At 49.1% G+C, this 13,453-nt stretch overlaps 1 protein-coding gene across 1 annotated transcript in view; it reads right to left on the bottom strand.

Annotated features, from left to right (window-relative positions):
- PAPPA2 (pappalysin 2) overlaps positions 1-2,678 on the bottom strand; it is a 1,097,660-nt gene extending 1,094,982 nt beyond the window's left edge. The window contains exon 1 of the mRNA XM_069641146.1: positions 108-2,678. Coding sequence (XP_069497247.1) covers positions 108-936 — 829 coding nt within the window. The 5' untranslated portion in view covers positions 937-2,678. The remainder of the gene's footprint in view (positions 1-107) is intronic.
- Between the last annotated feature and the right edge of the window lie 10,775 nt (positions 2,679-13,453).

The raw sequence follows: 13,453 nt of genomic DNA, 5'->3' as shown, positions 1-13,453 counted from the left end.
AGGGCTAATGGGTGCTGCTTAAAGATGGGATAGTGTGCCCAGGAGTGGGATGGGGTGTTTGCAGGGGAATTGGGACAGAATTGAGGCAGTGTCATAATAGTCCTTACCTGCGATGATGGCCGGATTCCCCTGTCCTCCTTCTGGCTTGACCCATACTTCCACTGTGAACTCCTGCCGGGGCAGCTCCTGGCCCACGGCTTCCGGCCGCACTACCAGCACCTCGTCCCGGCTTCTCGAGAAATACAGGCTGGTGAGTACCTCTCTGAGTGACCTTGGTGGAGCGTGTAAGGAATTTTCGCACTCTTTCGTCCCGGCCCCTGAGTGTCCGGTCTGTTGGGCCTGGTCCTCATGCCTTGAGTGGGGCACCTCAATGAGTTCCATGCCACGTGCATCAGCATGGCGTGGCTGCCTGCCTCCATGTCCACGGCCCTCCTTTCTAGCCTGACTGATGGGTTTTCCCAATCTACTACTCTGTATAATAGTCATTAGGGGGCGATGGCTTTTCTGGTCTTGCCATTCGGTTGCTGGTACCCCATCATCTCCTCCGATGGCTAGCGTGGAACGGATCCTTCTAGCTTTCCTCCTCAGGCCTCCATAAGGATCACCTGCCGCATGTGCCATGGCGGGCATTCTACGATTTAGTCTTACTACAGCGTCCTCATCAACGCCACCAAGACTCACTGCTGGTCTTCTCGGATACACCCCAAAAGGCTGGTGCTGTGGAGCCTGCGGGGGCCGCCAGGTGCGCCCCCCAAGCCGGCAGCGCTCACCCTCACCAGGTAGCCGGTTCAAATCTGCTTGCATTGCCAGTGCCCTCTTGTGCTCTGCCACAGAGTTAGGCCAGGCACCCCCCATCGCCCACACTGCCAGTACAGACATTGCCAATAACAGGAGCCGAAAGTCAGACATGCTATTAACCGTGTGGTAGGTTGCCATAAGGCACGTCCTACCAAAGCCTTCAAGTCACTTTACGGAACCCTTTAAGGTCTTGGATTGGCACAGAATGGAGTCAAGGTTTGGCCAGATCCGTTCCCTTTCTGCAAATCTCTTCTCTGGTGATTCTCTTTTCCTTTGCACGTGTTGCCTTCTCCTCCCTCTCCCACACAGTCCACTTCTTGTTCCAGAAGCCCCTGTTGGCGCCTCTTTCTCCCTCCCGATGGACTTTGTCTCTGCAACACCCAAATGGTCCAAATTAGCAAAGGATCTGAAAGTCCAATGAATTGTCCTTCCTCAACACCCAAAAAGTCCACGTGGGTTTAGGAGGTACTGACTGTAACTAACTGTAAGTGCCACCAAACCCTTGATCTCCTAAGTCAAAGTCTTACTGCTGACCCGAGGGCACCCAAAGAGTGTACCCTAGGTCTGTAACTGACCCAACTATTGAAGAATCAGCAGACAGGCTTGATGTTCCATCGTTGGTGCCCAACTGGTGCAAACTAGTGAAGAATCAGCAGACAGGCTTGATGTTCCATCTTTGGTGCCCAACTGGTGCAAACTAGTGAAGAATCAGCAGACGGGCTTGATTCTCCATGTGGGTGTCCAACTGGTGCAGACTAGTGAAGAATCAGCAGACGGGCTTGATGTTCCATGTGGGTGTCCAACTGGTGCAGACTAGAGAAGAATCAGCAGACGGGCTTGATGTTCCATGTGGGTGTCTAAGTGGTGCAGACTAGTGAAGAATCAGCAGACGGGCTTGATGTTCCATGTGGGTGTCCAACTGGTGCAGACTAGTGAAGAATCAGCAGACGGGCTTGATGCTCCATGTGGGTGTCCAACTGGTGCAGACTAGTGAAGAATCAGCAGACGGGCTTGATGCTCCATGTGGGTGTCTAAGTGGTGCAGACTAGTGAAGAATCAGCAGACTGGCTTGATGTTCCATGTGGGTGTCCAAGCGGTCCAAGCTAGAGAAAGGCAGCAGACAGGCTTTCCACTCGCCACACGGGCTGCCCAATGCATCCACTCTAGCAAGCGCCTGACTTTATATCACGGTCATCCAGCCCCGCAAGTTTGCGAAAGAGGCGCATCCGACCTCTGTGTGTCCTTTGCTGCCACTGACCTGTCCAAGCAGATGAAGGAGGGGCAGGCGTGATGGACGCTCCCTTTACGTAGTGTGCACTGGCTCCGCAGCGGCCAAGGGCTATTGATGTCCTCGCATCGCCTCGGCAGCATCCAACAGGTGCGAGCGAGCTAGGGGACCACACGTGCGGTAGGATCCGCCGAGTTCTCGCCCCCCTTGAAAACTATGGCAAAATGGGACGAAACTTTCAAAAGAGCTTATGCTGGGGACGTGGTGTACTTCTTCCTTTTCCTCGGGAAGCGGATGAATTTCTGGACGGAGCTTCGTCTCCTCCAAACCCGCGTGGTCTTCAGAAGACGTGGACGCTTTCGCAGCGCTGTCCAGGGCCGGACCAGTGGAAGGCGCGGGGCTGAGCGCGGGCTGCTGCGCTCCTCAACTTTTCGCGTCTTCTTCACCTAAGTCACCTAGCTTCCCTCGGCGGCACGCGGAGCTCTTCGGGCGATGTGACGCAGTCAGGGGTATCCCATGGCAGGTGGTCGAGGTGGGGGGCGCTCCTTGGAGGGAGGCAAAGGGCGAGAGGTGGGAATGAGGTGCTGCCGCTCAGCGCTATCCCCGTCTCCCCTCTCTCTGTTTGCCTGGTGCTGGCTGCTAATGCCTTGCTCTTCAGAGGATGCGGGGAACGCGGCCCCCCATCACTCCCCACCTTCTGCTCTGCTGTCCCCTCCCTCTGCCTGGACTCCCCCTCCCCCTTCACACCAGCACTCTGGAGACAGGTTGAAGATGTGGAGCTTCTGGGTAGCCTGGAGTACATTTCTACGCACGCTCCTTTCCACTATATCTCCTTTCAACACGTTACTACACCTTCTTTTACCCGCAGCTTCTGCTGCATATGTTCTCTCCTTCTCACTTGCCACCTTTGTATGTACACATTTTATGTGCCAGTCTGCAACCATTTATTCCTCTCCCGTTTTCACCGCCTTGAGGATTTCAACAATTTCTTTCTTTCTTTCTTTCTTTCTTTCTTTCTTTCTTTCTTTCTTTCTTTCTTTCTTTCTTTCTTTCTTTCTTTCTTTCTTTCTTTCTTTTTTTCTTTCTTTCCCACCTTACTACCTTCAAATGTTGTCTTTCCTTTGCCTTCAATCTGTTTCTCTGTTTTATTTCTAATTCTCTCTTTTGCTCTGCCTTTTACCATGACTCTTTAACATGTGCACTTTCTGAATTCTTTTAATTTTCTTTTCGCAATTCCGCCCCTCTCTATTCGTCTTGGCCCTGCTTGGGTCTGTTCCTGTCTAATTATCTCCCCTCTTTTCGGCATCGTTCGTACGCTTTGTCTCGCTTCCCTTTTTTCTTCCCTTCATCTCGCGGTTCGCCCAATCGCGCCCTCCACCGCCTTCCCTCTTGAACAGTATGTCCTCTTCTGATTTCCCTTTTCTCTTCTTTGTGCCTTCAACAGCCTCCTCTCACCCTTCATTGCACCCCTCCCTAATTTAGTGCCCCTCCCCCTTTGTCTCCTCCCATTATCTCGCTAATTTTGAAACCCCTGCTTTTTTGTCTCCTTTCCGCCCTCTTTTGTATTGCAGAGGGCCCAGGGGGGCAGAGAGAGAGAGCGCTGGTGAGGGGGATGAGGGAGGGGGGAGGGGTTAATTGCAATCAATAATGTTCCTGATCCCCCCCCCTCCTTACTGTCCTCCCCCCACGGGATCACCCATGGAGTGACCTCAACAGGCTCTTCCTCACCAGGGAACCAATGAGCACCCCCTGCCAGTCTGGCACTATCCGTGCCCCCCTCCTCCCACCAGCACACACTGCATTCTGGGAGCAGGCCATTCCCTCTGTACCGTGCACTGCACTGACGCCTATCCCTCCAATCCCACCAGCCCGTCACCATCACACGTGTACCCTTCCTCCTCTTGCACTGCACGGCCATCTCGCTCCCTCTCCCTTCACTGCCGCCATGCCGTGCCATGTACCGGCTTTCAGCCTGCGCTACTCATAAAATGGGGTCATTAATCCAGAAAGGCTTTGCGCTTTGCCCCAGTGCACGCTTTCCTACCTTAGCCCAGAACCGGTCATCGACTAGAGGGCTAACATGGTCACCTAATTCTGCTCTACCGAGGCCGCCCTACTTTCAGCTGACCTGGGACTAAGAGGACGGCAGCACGTTAAGAACTAGAGAACAAGCAGCATAACACCCCTAGCTACACCCCTAGACTGAACTGGCGAGACAGTAGAAGGCTAACAGTCTCAAGTGTTCCCCTGCCCGCCATCCTAGGCATCAGTGATCAGTAACAAGAAGGCTAGCAGTATCACGTGTTCCGCTACCCGCCATCCTAGCCATCACTGATCAGTAACAAGAAGGCTAGCAGCATCACGTGTTCCGCTATCCGCCATCCTAGCCATCACTGATCAGTAAATAAGAAGGCTAGCAGCATCACGTGTTCCACTACCCGCCATCCTAGCCATCACTGATCAGTAACAAGAAGGATAGCAGCATCACGTGTTCCACTACCCGCCATCCTAGCCATCACTAATCAGTAACAAGACGGCTAGCAGCATCACGTGTTCCACTACCCGCCATCCTAGCAATCACTAATCAGTAACAAGACGGCTAGCAGCATCACATGTTCCACTACCCGCCATCCTAGCCATCACTTATCAGTAACAAGAAGGCTAGCAGCATCACGTGTTCCACTACCCGCATCCTAGCCATCACTGATCAGTAATAAGAAGGCTAGCAGCATCACGTGTTCCACTACCCGCATCCTAGCCATCACTGATCAGTAACACGAAGGCTAGCAGCATCACGTGTTCCGCTACCCGCCATCCTAGCCATCACTGATCAGTAAATAAGAAGGCTAGCAGCATCACGTGTTCCGCTACCACAAGACGGCTAGCAGCATCACATGTTCCACTACCCGCCATCCTAGCCATCACTGATCAGTAACAAGAAGGCTAGCAGCATCACGTGTTCCACTACCCACATCCTAGCCATCACTGATCAGTAACATGAAGGCTAGCAGCATCACGTGTTCCGCTACCCGCCATCCTAGCCATCACTAATCAGTAACAAGACGGCTAGCAGCATCACATGTTTCACTACCTGCTATCCTAGCCATCACTTATCAGTAATAAGAAGGCTAGCAGCATAACATGTTCAACTACCCGCCATCCTAGCCATCACTAATCAGTAACAAGACGGCTAGCAGCATCACGTGTTCCACTACCCGCATCCTAGCCATCACTGATCAGTAACACGAAGGCTAGCAGCATCACGTGTTCCGCTACCCGCCATCCTAGCCATCACTGATCAGTAAATAAGAAGGCTAGCAGCATCACGTGTTCCGCTACCACAAGACGGCTAGCAGCATCACATGTTCCACTACCCGCCATCCTAGCCATCACTGATCAGTAACAAGAAGGCTAGCAGCATCACGTGTTCCACTACCCACATCCTAGCCATCACTGATCAGTAACACGAAGGCTAGCAGCATCACGTGTTCCGCTACCCGCCATCCTAGCCATCACTAATTAGTAACAAGACGGCTAGCAGCATCACGTGTTTCACTACCTGCTATCCTAGCCATCACTTATCAGTAATAAGAAGGCTAGCAGCATCACGTGTTCCACTAGCCGCATCCTAGCCATCACTGATCAGTAATAAGGCTAGCAGCATCACGTGTTCCACTACCCGCATCCTAGCCATCACTGATCAGTAACACATTGCTACCCAATCGATTTCCTGTGGCCCTACAACAGTGGTATTCAAACTATTTTATGGCGAGCCCCCTTGAGTAAAATTGTTGTAGCCAAGCCACCCCCCTTGAGTACAAATATTGCTGCTGGGCACCCCTCGATGTCATTTCTCCTTATATTTTCTATTAAAATAAGTCAACGTACTCCCTTATGGAAGAGCCACGTGTCCCCCCTGGACACCATTCAGCCCATGGGAGGGAGGAGGGTCCTATATTCCTAAGCTACTTCCGACTCCTGCCACTCTGGCTCTGACCTTCTTGTTGTCTTGTCTTGTTCGTTATTTGCGTGCCTTGAGGCTGTCGGACGAGCTGGCGCGTTGCCAAAAATTAAAATAAATAAATAAATATGTCATTCTAGAGTCCTGCTTATGCTTTATCCAGCGCTGATACACTAGTAGGGGCTAACAGCATTGTGTGCTCTGCCCCGTGCTTCCCTGGCCAGAGCTGAAGTAGTTCATCCTATACAATGAGGCTAACAGCAGCAACATACACAACTCCTGCCAACCCAAACCATACAGTGAGCTGGTAGTGCCACACTGTGATTCATCTACTGCTTCCCTACCCTAAGTGGACCTGGGAATGTGTGGCTAACAGCACTGCGTGTTGCTCTACGCCCCCCCCCCCCCGCTTCTGCATCCCCTAACAAGAGAGGATAAATAAATAAGGGGCTAACTGTGCTACCCGAGAGAAGGCAAAGGCAGGACTAGGGAGATAAACAGCACCATGTGCCCAAATCCCTCCTCTCGCGGCCAGAGTGGATACAGACTAGAGAGCCAACAGCTCCATGTGCTCCATGTCTCCACTACCCTAGGCGGAGATGATCATGCCACACGCGATACATCTCTAGAGCCCTAGCCAGAGGTGGTCCAATGGAACAGCGGGCACCATATGGCCCATCTCAACCTGCAGTGTGGCTGATGGGGGCTCACAGTGCCACATGCCCTCTGTACTGCGGTGAAGGTAGCCTATCCCAGGGGACCTGCACTAGTCACCTAAGTGAAGGGCACCTCAGCCACACACCGCGCTGTTCAGCCCACGTGACTCAGTCTCCTCTCTCTCAACAGCGAAGTGTAGAGAAGGAGCTAAGTACCCCCACCTCAATCACCTCGCCCATCTTGCCTATATGTTGGGAACCAGAGTGTGAGACACGTGCGGTACCAGTGAAAATACTGATACCAAGGAGGATCCTGGAAGCAAGGATCCCATTGAAAAAACCATACCCGCACACAAGAAAGTATAATGGCCATTTGAATGAAATCCCGGAAGAAGCAGAGCAAATGAATGGCCAAGATTAATGGTGACGTCACACAGAATCAAAACTGACTTACATAGAAGAGATGTAGACTAAAAGAATGTTGATATTCTATAAGGCATTAAGAAAGAATCGAAGAAAAGTGGCATCTTGGGATCAAGATGAAGAGACTTATGCTACAAAATAGATGTAGACATGAAGTCAGTTTATACGTGTACAGATGCAAACGAAACGCAAGTAGACAATGTATCCTTGAGGCTAGCTTAATAGTGAATAGATTGCGGCATGCGCCAACATATAAATATACACATAAATGAGTAAAGATTGGATGTTTCCACTACGAACTATAGTAGAGCTGGCTAAAAAAGGAAGGCCTCTTTTCCAGTGTGTCGCATTAAGAAAACAAATGAATAACAAAGTGAATCTCAGAAAGGCGAGGTTGGATGAGCCATGAAGCCAAGCCAAGAAGCAAAGGTTTTATCAGGCTGGAGTGAGCAGACATTGGATACAAATTGTGTGAAAGTACGAAACTCCTGTTCAGGAGGCATGAACAAAACAAGGAAGACATCAGAGGTCTATTAGAAATAATACTTTTAATACACGAGAGGCTCAAGTGTGTGGTCTTCAGTCATGTGGATGGATTAAGTTAGACGTACATGATGGTCACACCTACGCATGAGGGCAGAGCGTGCCTTCACTCCCCTCAATTCTTCAGAGCTAAGAACACTCCCAAGTACAAGTTCAAAGTCCTAATTGACAGCAGACCACTGAGATAATGGTGGATGAAATTGCTAATTGGTGGGACGCTATAATTAAGACGAGCTCACCAGCACCTGGATTCTCAGTCTGCGTGCTGCTATCGTAGGAGGAAAAGCACTATCAGAAGTTAGAGTGCCAACCCATGGTAGGGGACCGCATGATCAAGGGTCCTATAGTTTGTATAGTCAATAGGACGTTGTGTATTTAGTGACATTCATAGTGACCTGTTTATGGGGAGGGTTTAGTTGCCCCACCTGATGTGAAGAAACAAATCACTTTCTTTCACTGCCTTAGACGAGTATGGATTGTATACTTAGATATTCCCTTAGACCTATCACACTTGCCATTAGGTTTTTGTAGTTTGCCACGTAGGATGACATTAGTAATACGTAGGTTGACGTCACCTATTACGATTTTTTGCTATAAAAGAAAGCTTTTTTTTAGATGCATTGAGAGTTCTTACGCTGCAACGTCTGTTGATGTCCGTTGTACTCCCTGTTTTAGATAAGTGATATTAAAACAGTTATCCTTTTGTCAACTACCTGAGTCGTTTCTTTTATTGATGTTTGAATAATTTCTGCATCCTCATCCATCTCAAGGGTATTGCTACCTCATCTTAAAGAGCTGGGAGCTCCAGTTCAGACGTGTCGCCAGTACAGACTACAACTCATTCCCAATCCTAAGAACCGCCCACACAGTACCACCCTACACCTGCACCTGCACAGATACCACCCAGCCAACAGACAGTACCGCCAGTCTGCTTTTTGAAACGACTCTAAACAGACCACCCCAACACCAACAGGCAGCAAAACACTTACACCGTGACAGCCTATTACTCCTTCAAGACCAGTGCTTTAAATGGGCCAGACCTACCTGGCCCTCAGTACCTGCACTTCTTATTTTTGAGCATTTGAGTACCTGCACTTCTCAATGTCTAAAAGAGCTTACCAGAACTCAACTATGTTGCAAGGTGAAAAGGAAAGCTTTTCATTTCACTTTATTGGCACTTATAGGACTAAGCTTCTTTAGCCTTTGCTGGAGAAAGCAGCGCACTCTCCCTCCTCCCCCTCCACCAACCACAGTGCCCATAATGTCTCTTTCTGGGCCCACCCTGCAGAACAAAAGGAGAGACAAACATGCAGCTACTGTGCTCTCAGCACTGCAGGCGGAACTCTGTTTCGCCTGTTACCATTGGTGTCCTTTGCTGGAGCAGGGATTGATTTGAGAAGCCTGGGAAATGACTTTATAAAGATGTTTCTTGGTTATTAGCAGTGCCTATTCTAATATGTAAATGTTTAAGTAATTGGAGTTGTGAGGGAACGTCCAGTTACCTACCGAATTTCTTATTTAGCCATGAAATCGAGCAATAGTAAAACTCTCCTTCTAAAGCTTAGTTTACAGCTAGCTTGATTCGCAAAAAAGAAAGCCTCATTTAATATAGATATTCAAACGTTCTTAACACAATGCATAACAACAAACTGTAAATTTGGTGTAATGATCTCAGATACACTGCTTTATGAAAGTGTGTGCTCCTTGGCACATAATGTAATTACCGGTGGATTCCGAGTGCCCATAAGAGTGGTAAATCCCAATTCCATGAAGTCCAATGGGACTGCACGGAATTGGGATTTACCAGTATTACCAGCACCGTGCTGGTAGGATGGCGAAATTACCTCCCGCTCTGGCCACCCCACCAGCAAACTTGTACTTTATCGGTGCAGAAACGTGCCAGTATATGTAAACACTGATACTTTCATTCCACCCCAGCAAAGTCGTAATGAGGCCATTGGGCCTCATTACAAGTATGGCGGTAAGGCACCAACAGCGCTGGTATCGTTACCGGCACCGTTTCTACCGTACTGCCATACTACGAGTTATGCTTGCGGGTGCCCTTGCAGCCACCAGGTCTGACCCACGTGCAGAACATGATGGTGGCACCAGTACCATTATTAATGGTACCGGTGCTACCACCCTCCTCATTCCCATTCAACCCTATGGGGCTGAATGGGGATGGGGAGTCCCTTATTACCGGCACCCGCAAATGGTCAAATACTGGGTCCGCCAAACTCGGCATGACCTGGTAATTGCCCATTCGCGGGTGCCAGATTTTATTGCAAGTTTGGAGGTAGCCTGCCTGTATTACAGGCATGGCTACCTCCAAACTTGTAATGAGGCCTATTGTCTCTAATTGTTATATGCATCACCTGTTCAAAATAGGTTTTATGGGTCACTATTGTGGCAATAACCGCTGAGCCGGCGGGCCATTACCGCCTATGGTAATGCCCCCGGGGCCTCAAGTTACAGGCCCAATCATTGCGAGCACCTTAATGGTGGCCCTGGGGGTCTTACCAAAAGGAGGTAACGGCCTGCCGGCGAGGCGGTTATTGCCATTAGTATTCTGGGGTCTGCAAGCTCAGAATACTGGTTTTCCCGAGTTTGCAGCCCCAGAACACGACATGTCTTTGCCATTTGAAACGGTTTAGTTGCATTACGCGCTGGTTCTAGGAACACTAGGCCGCGCGTACTGCTTCATTAGTACGGAGCAACAGGGCACCATGTTGGGCAAAGTTGCTCCATACTAATGAATAGGACAAAAATAAAAATAAAAAAGGCCACCTTGGAAAAGGGAGAAGGGGCTTTGTGTGGTTCCTTCTCCCTTTCCAAGGTTGCCTTGAAAAAAGAGTGTACCCGGCATGCGAACGACGTTCGTGCGTCCACGGGATTACACTGAGGTAGGACTCAGAAATGAGCCAATCGTCTTTCAGTGTAATCCCATGGATAGGACTGCCGGGTACTAATGTTGCTTCGCTTGTAGACAGGTTTGCCTTGGCATTATGGTATTGGCTTGCAGAGTAGTGCTCTATAAATATCAGAGACAATGATGAACACTTCTGTAGTACTTGCACAGTTGGCCCTGAGGATGGACGAGCAGTCCGAAATGCATTGCCACCGTGAATAAATGCACATACAAATGTATACAACCTGTTCATTGTCTAACAAGTCACCCAATTGATTGTTTGTAATTGGATATGAGGGAAATTCCCTGGTTGTTTGACTAATAAACCAGACACTGACGACACCCACCCCGAAGTGTATCTCACTTGTTCAAACAAGACAGGGTACAGAGCACACAACTGAGGGGAGATTAACCTTTCGAATTGCATATTCATTTGACTGTTCAGGTGTTACAGTCTCATCTTCCCGCTCCGGTGCTGCCAGTGACTCAGTAACCTCACGCATAATAGACTGATACACACCCCAGGGTTGGCGCAAACAAACTTGGCAACACCGACTCACAGAAACCTAACACTGTCAATAAAAGTCAGGACCTTTTTGCTACACGATTGTTACCAAATTAATTTACTGTATTATTTACTACAAGGGTGTAGCCAAACACTAGAGGGGAGACCCCAGTTTTTGTTTGAATAGTACAATTACCGCCACTTGTACGGCACTGCCAAATTTAGGGTAACATATTTTACCTCATAAAAAACACCTGAATATATGCAGTGGAAATTTCCTTCACGCAAAACCATTACAATGCGGGGTAGTTACGACATGCGGTAACTACCATATATGGTAGTAAGCAATCCCCATGAAGACCTATGGGACGTCAGCAAGAGGAATCACTGAAGGTTCTGCATGGCACATGGCTCTAAATCACGCAGACCCTTCTCATTCCTGTCTGCGCTAACAATATTTAAGTTTGGCGGCATTTCCAAAGAATAGGGCCTCATCACGAGTTGGGCGGTAGTCCCGCTGGGATACAGCCCATGCTAATAGGGCTTCCGCTACCCGGTCTGGCGCTACTAGCGCCGGATCACAGGCCTGGCGGAACGGTCCTTACCCATTCCCCCTTGGGCCCATTCGGGAATTCTCCATTCCCCAATGGACCCAATGGGGAATGTTTGGCACGATATCCGCCGGGGGTACGTATGGCGGATTTCCCCCCAGCTCAGACCTGGGGCTAAATACTGCCAAACCCGTGATTTGGCAGACCTTTACATGCAGCGGTAATAGCGTTACCGCCGCATTTAGGAGTTACTGCCCAAATCGTGATGACCCTGTATGTCACCAAACTCGAAATGAGGCCCATACTCTTCTAACACAGACCACCAGGCCCAATGGCTAATGCAGTGGCGAAAATTAAATGTTCATTTTTTTTTTAACCTTGTCCGTTGAAAAAAGAAATGCACAGTCAAGTAGCACACTGTACAGTGCGGGTCGCAGCAACACTTACTTATAAGTATAGAACATTTCCTAACTTTGAATTTCCAAATTCGTCCGCAGTAAAGTTCCGCTGCCATGTTACACTAGTATACATCTCCCGTGAGACCAGATTAAGCTCGGGCTGTGTGCTCCAAAACGTTTTTTCCATTTTTTTTCCTGTGGTTTTGTCGAAATGTAGACGCTGTTTTCCCAGCGTTTGTCATATTGTTCGAATCCATCTCCATTTGTGGACAGCATGTTTTTCACTGTGATACTGCGGTTCAGATATGCACAATTTATATCTTATCCCGAGAGCATGCATGGCCCTTCCTCATGCATGATCAGTAGGATGGTCACATTGGCCTAAAAGATCAGATGTGGCTGTTAGCCACCAAGGCAAAGCCACTGTCACCTTATGTGATTGATAGACCCTCTTTTGTTTCTAGTGCATTTGGACAATGGGGCCTGCAGTGGGACTGTACAATGGGAATACCCCATTTTGTGTTAAGATTGGACTATGCTCCTCCCATTTTGAAACTGAAAATGTACTAGGATTTAGCAAACTGGGAGGACACTGGAATTGCATAATGGTAAACTAAGACTATACTTGGATTGGGTCATTGTACACTGGATTTGTACTGTGGGATACTGCAAAGGGCAAACTGGGAAAATATTGGGCTATCAAACTGGTAGTAAAATACATTTTAAAGGCCGGGGGGGGGCATTTTCTATCAAATTCAAATTGCATACAGGAGTCCACCAACGGCTGAAGTTATGTGTGGTCGGGGGCTCTGCGTGCAATTTGCATTTGATATTTGGGCATATTGCATGCCGCACACAATCGACCGATAAAAAACGGTATTTTTTGTGTGTGGTCTTCAATATGTGGAAAGATCACAAAAGACCGAATTTTCAATCTCGAGGGCGGGGAAACTTTGTATATGCTGGGCACGGAACACTAGGATATTACTAGCTTTTAAAGTGGCGACATACTGGGATAGTCAAACCTGCAATATACGCTGACATTGTGCAATGTGGGAATGTCAAAGTGGGTGTAAACTGGAATTGTTAAAACGAGCCGTATATTGAGATCTTGCAAACTGGGATTGTTAAGCAAAAACTATGGGCCTCATTATAAGTATGGCGGTAAGGCAACAACGGTGCCGGGAGCGCTACCGGCACCGTTGTTACCGTACCGCCATACTACGAGCTGTGCTCGCGGGTGCCTGACAATCCACTAGGTCTGACCTGGAGGGCAGTGCGGCACCCGCAAGCACAGCATGTCGGATAAACTGGCACCATTGTCAATGATGCTGGTACATCTGACGTCCCCATTCCCATTGAGCCCTGCTGGGCTCAATGGGAATGGGTATGTACCGGGCCCGGCACCGGCGAAAGGGCAATTACCGGGTCCGGCTGGGCCGTAATTGCCCATTCACGGGTGGCGGACCCAGATTTACCGGC

Source organism: Ambystoma mexicanum, chromosome 1q (genome assembly GCF_040938575.1).
Source record: "Ambystoma mexicanum isolate Mex_15411 chromosome 1q, UKY_AmexF1_1, whole genome shotgun sequence".
NCBI classification, from domain to species: domain Eukaryota; kingdom Metazoa; phylum Chordata; class Amphibia; order Caudata; family Ambystomatidae; genus Ambystoma; species Ambystoma mexicanum.
This window is presented reverse-complemented; position numbering and strand designations above follow the sequence as displayed.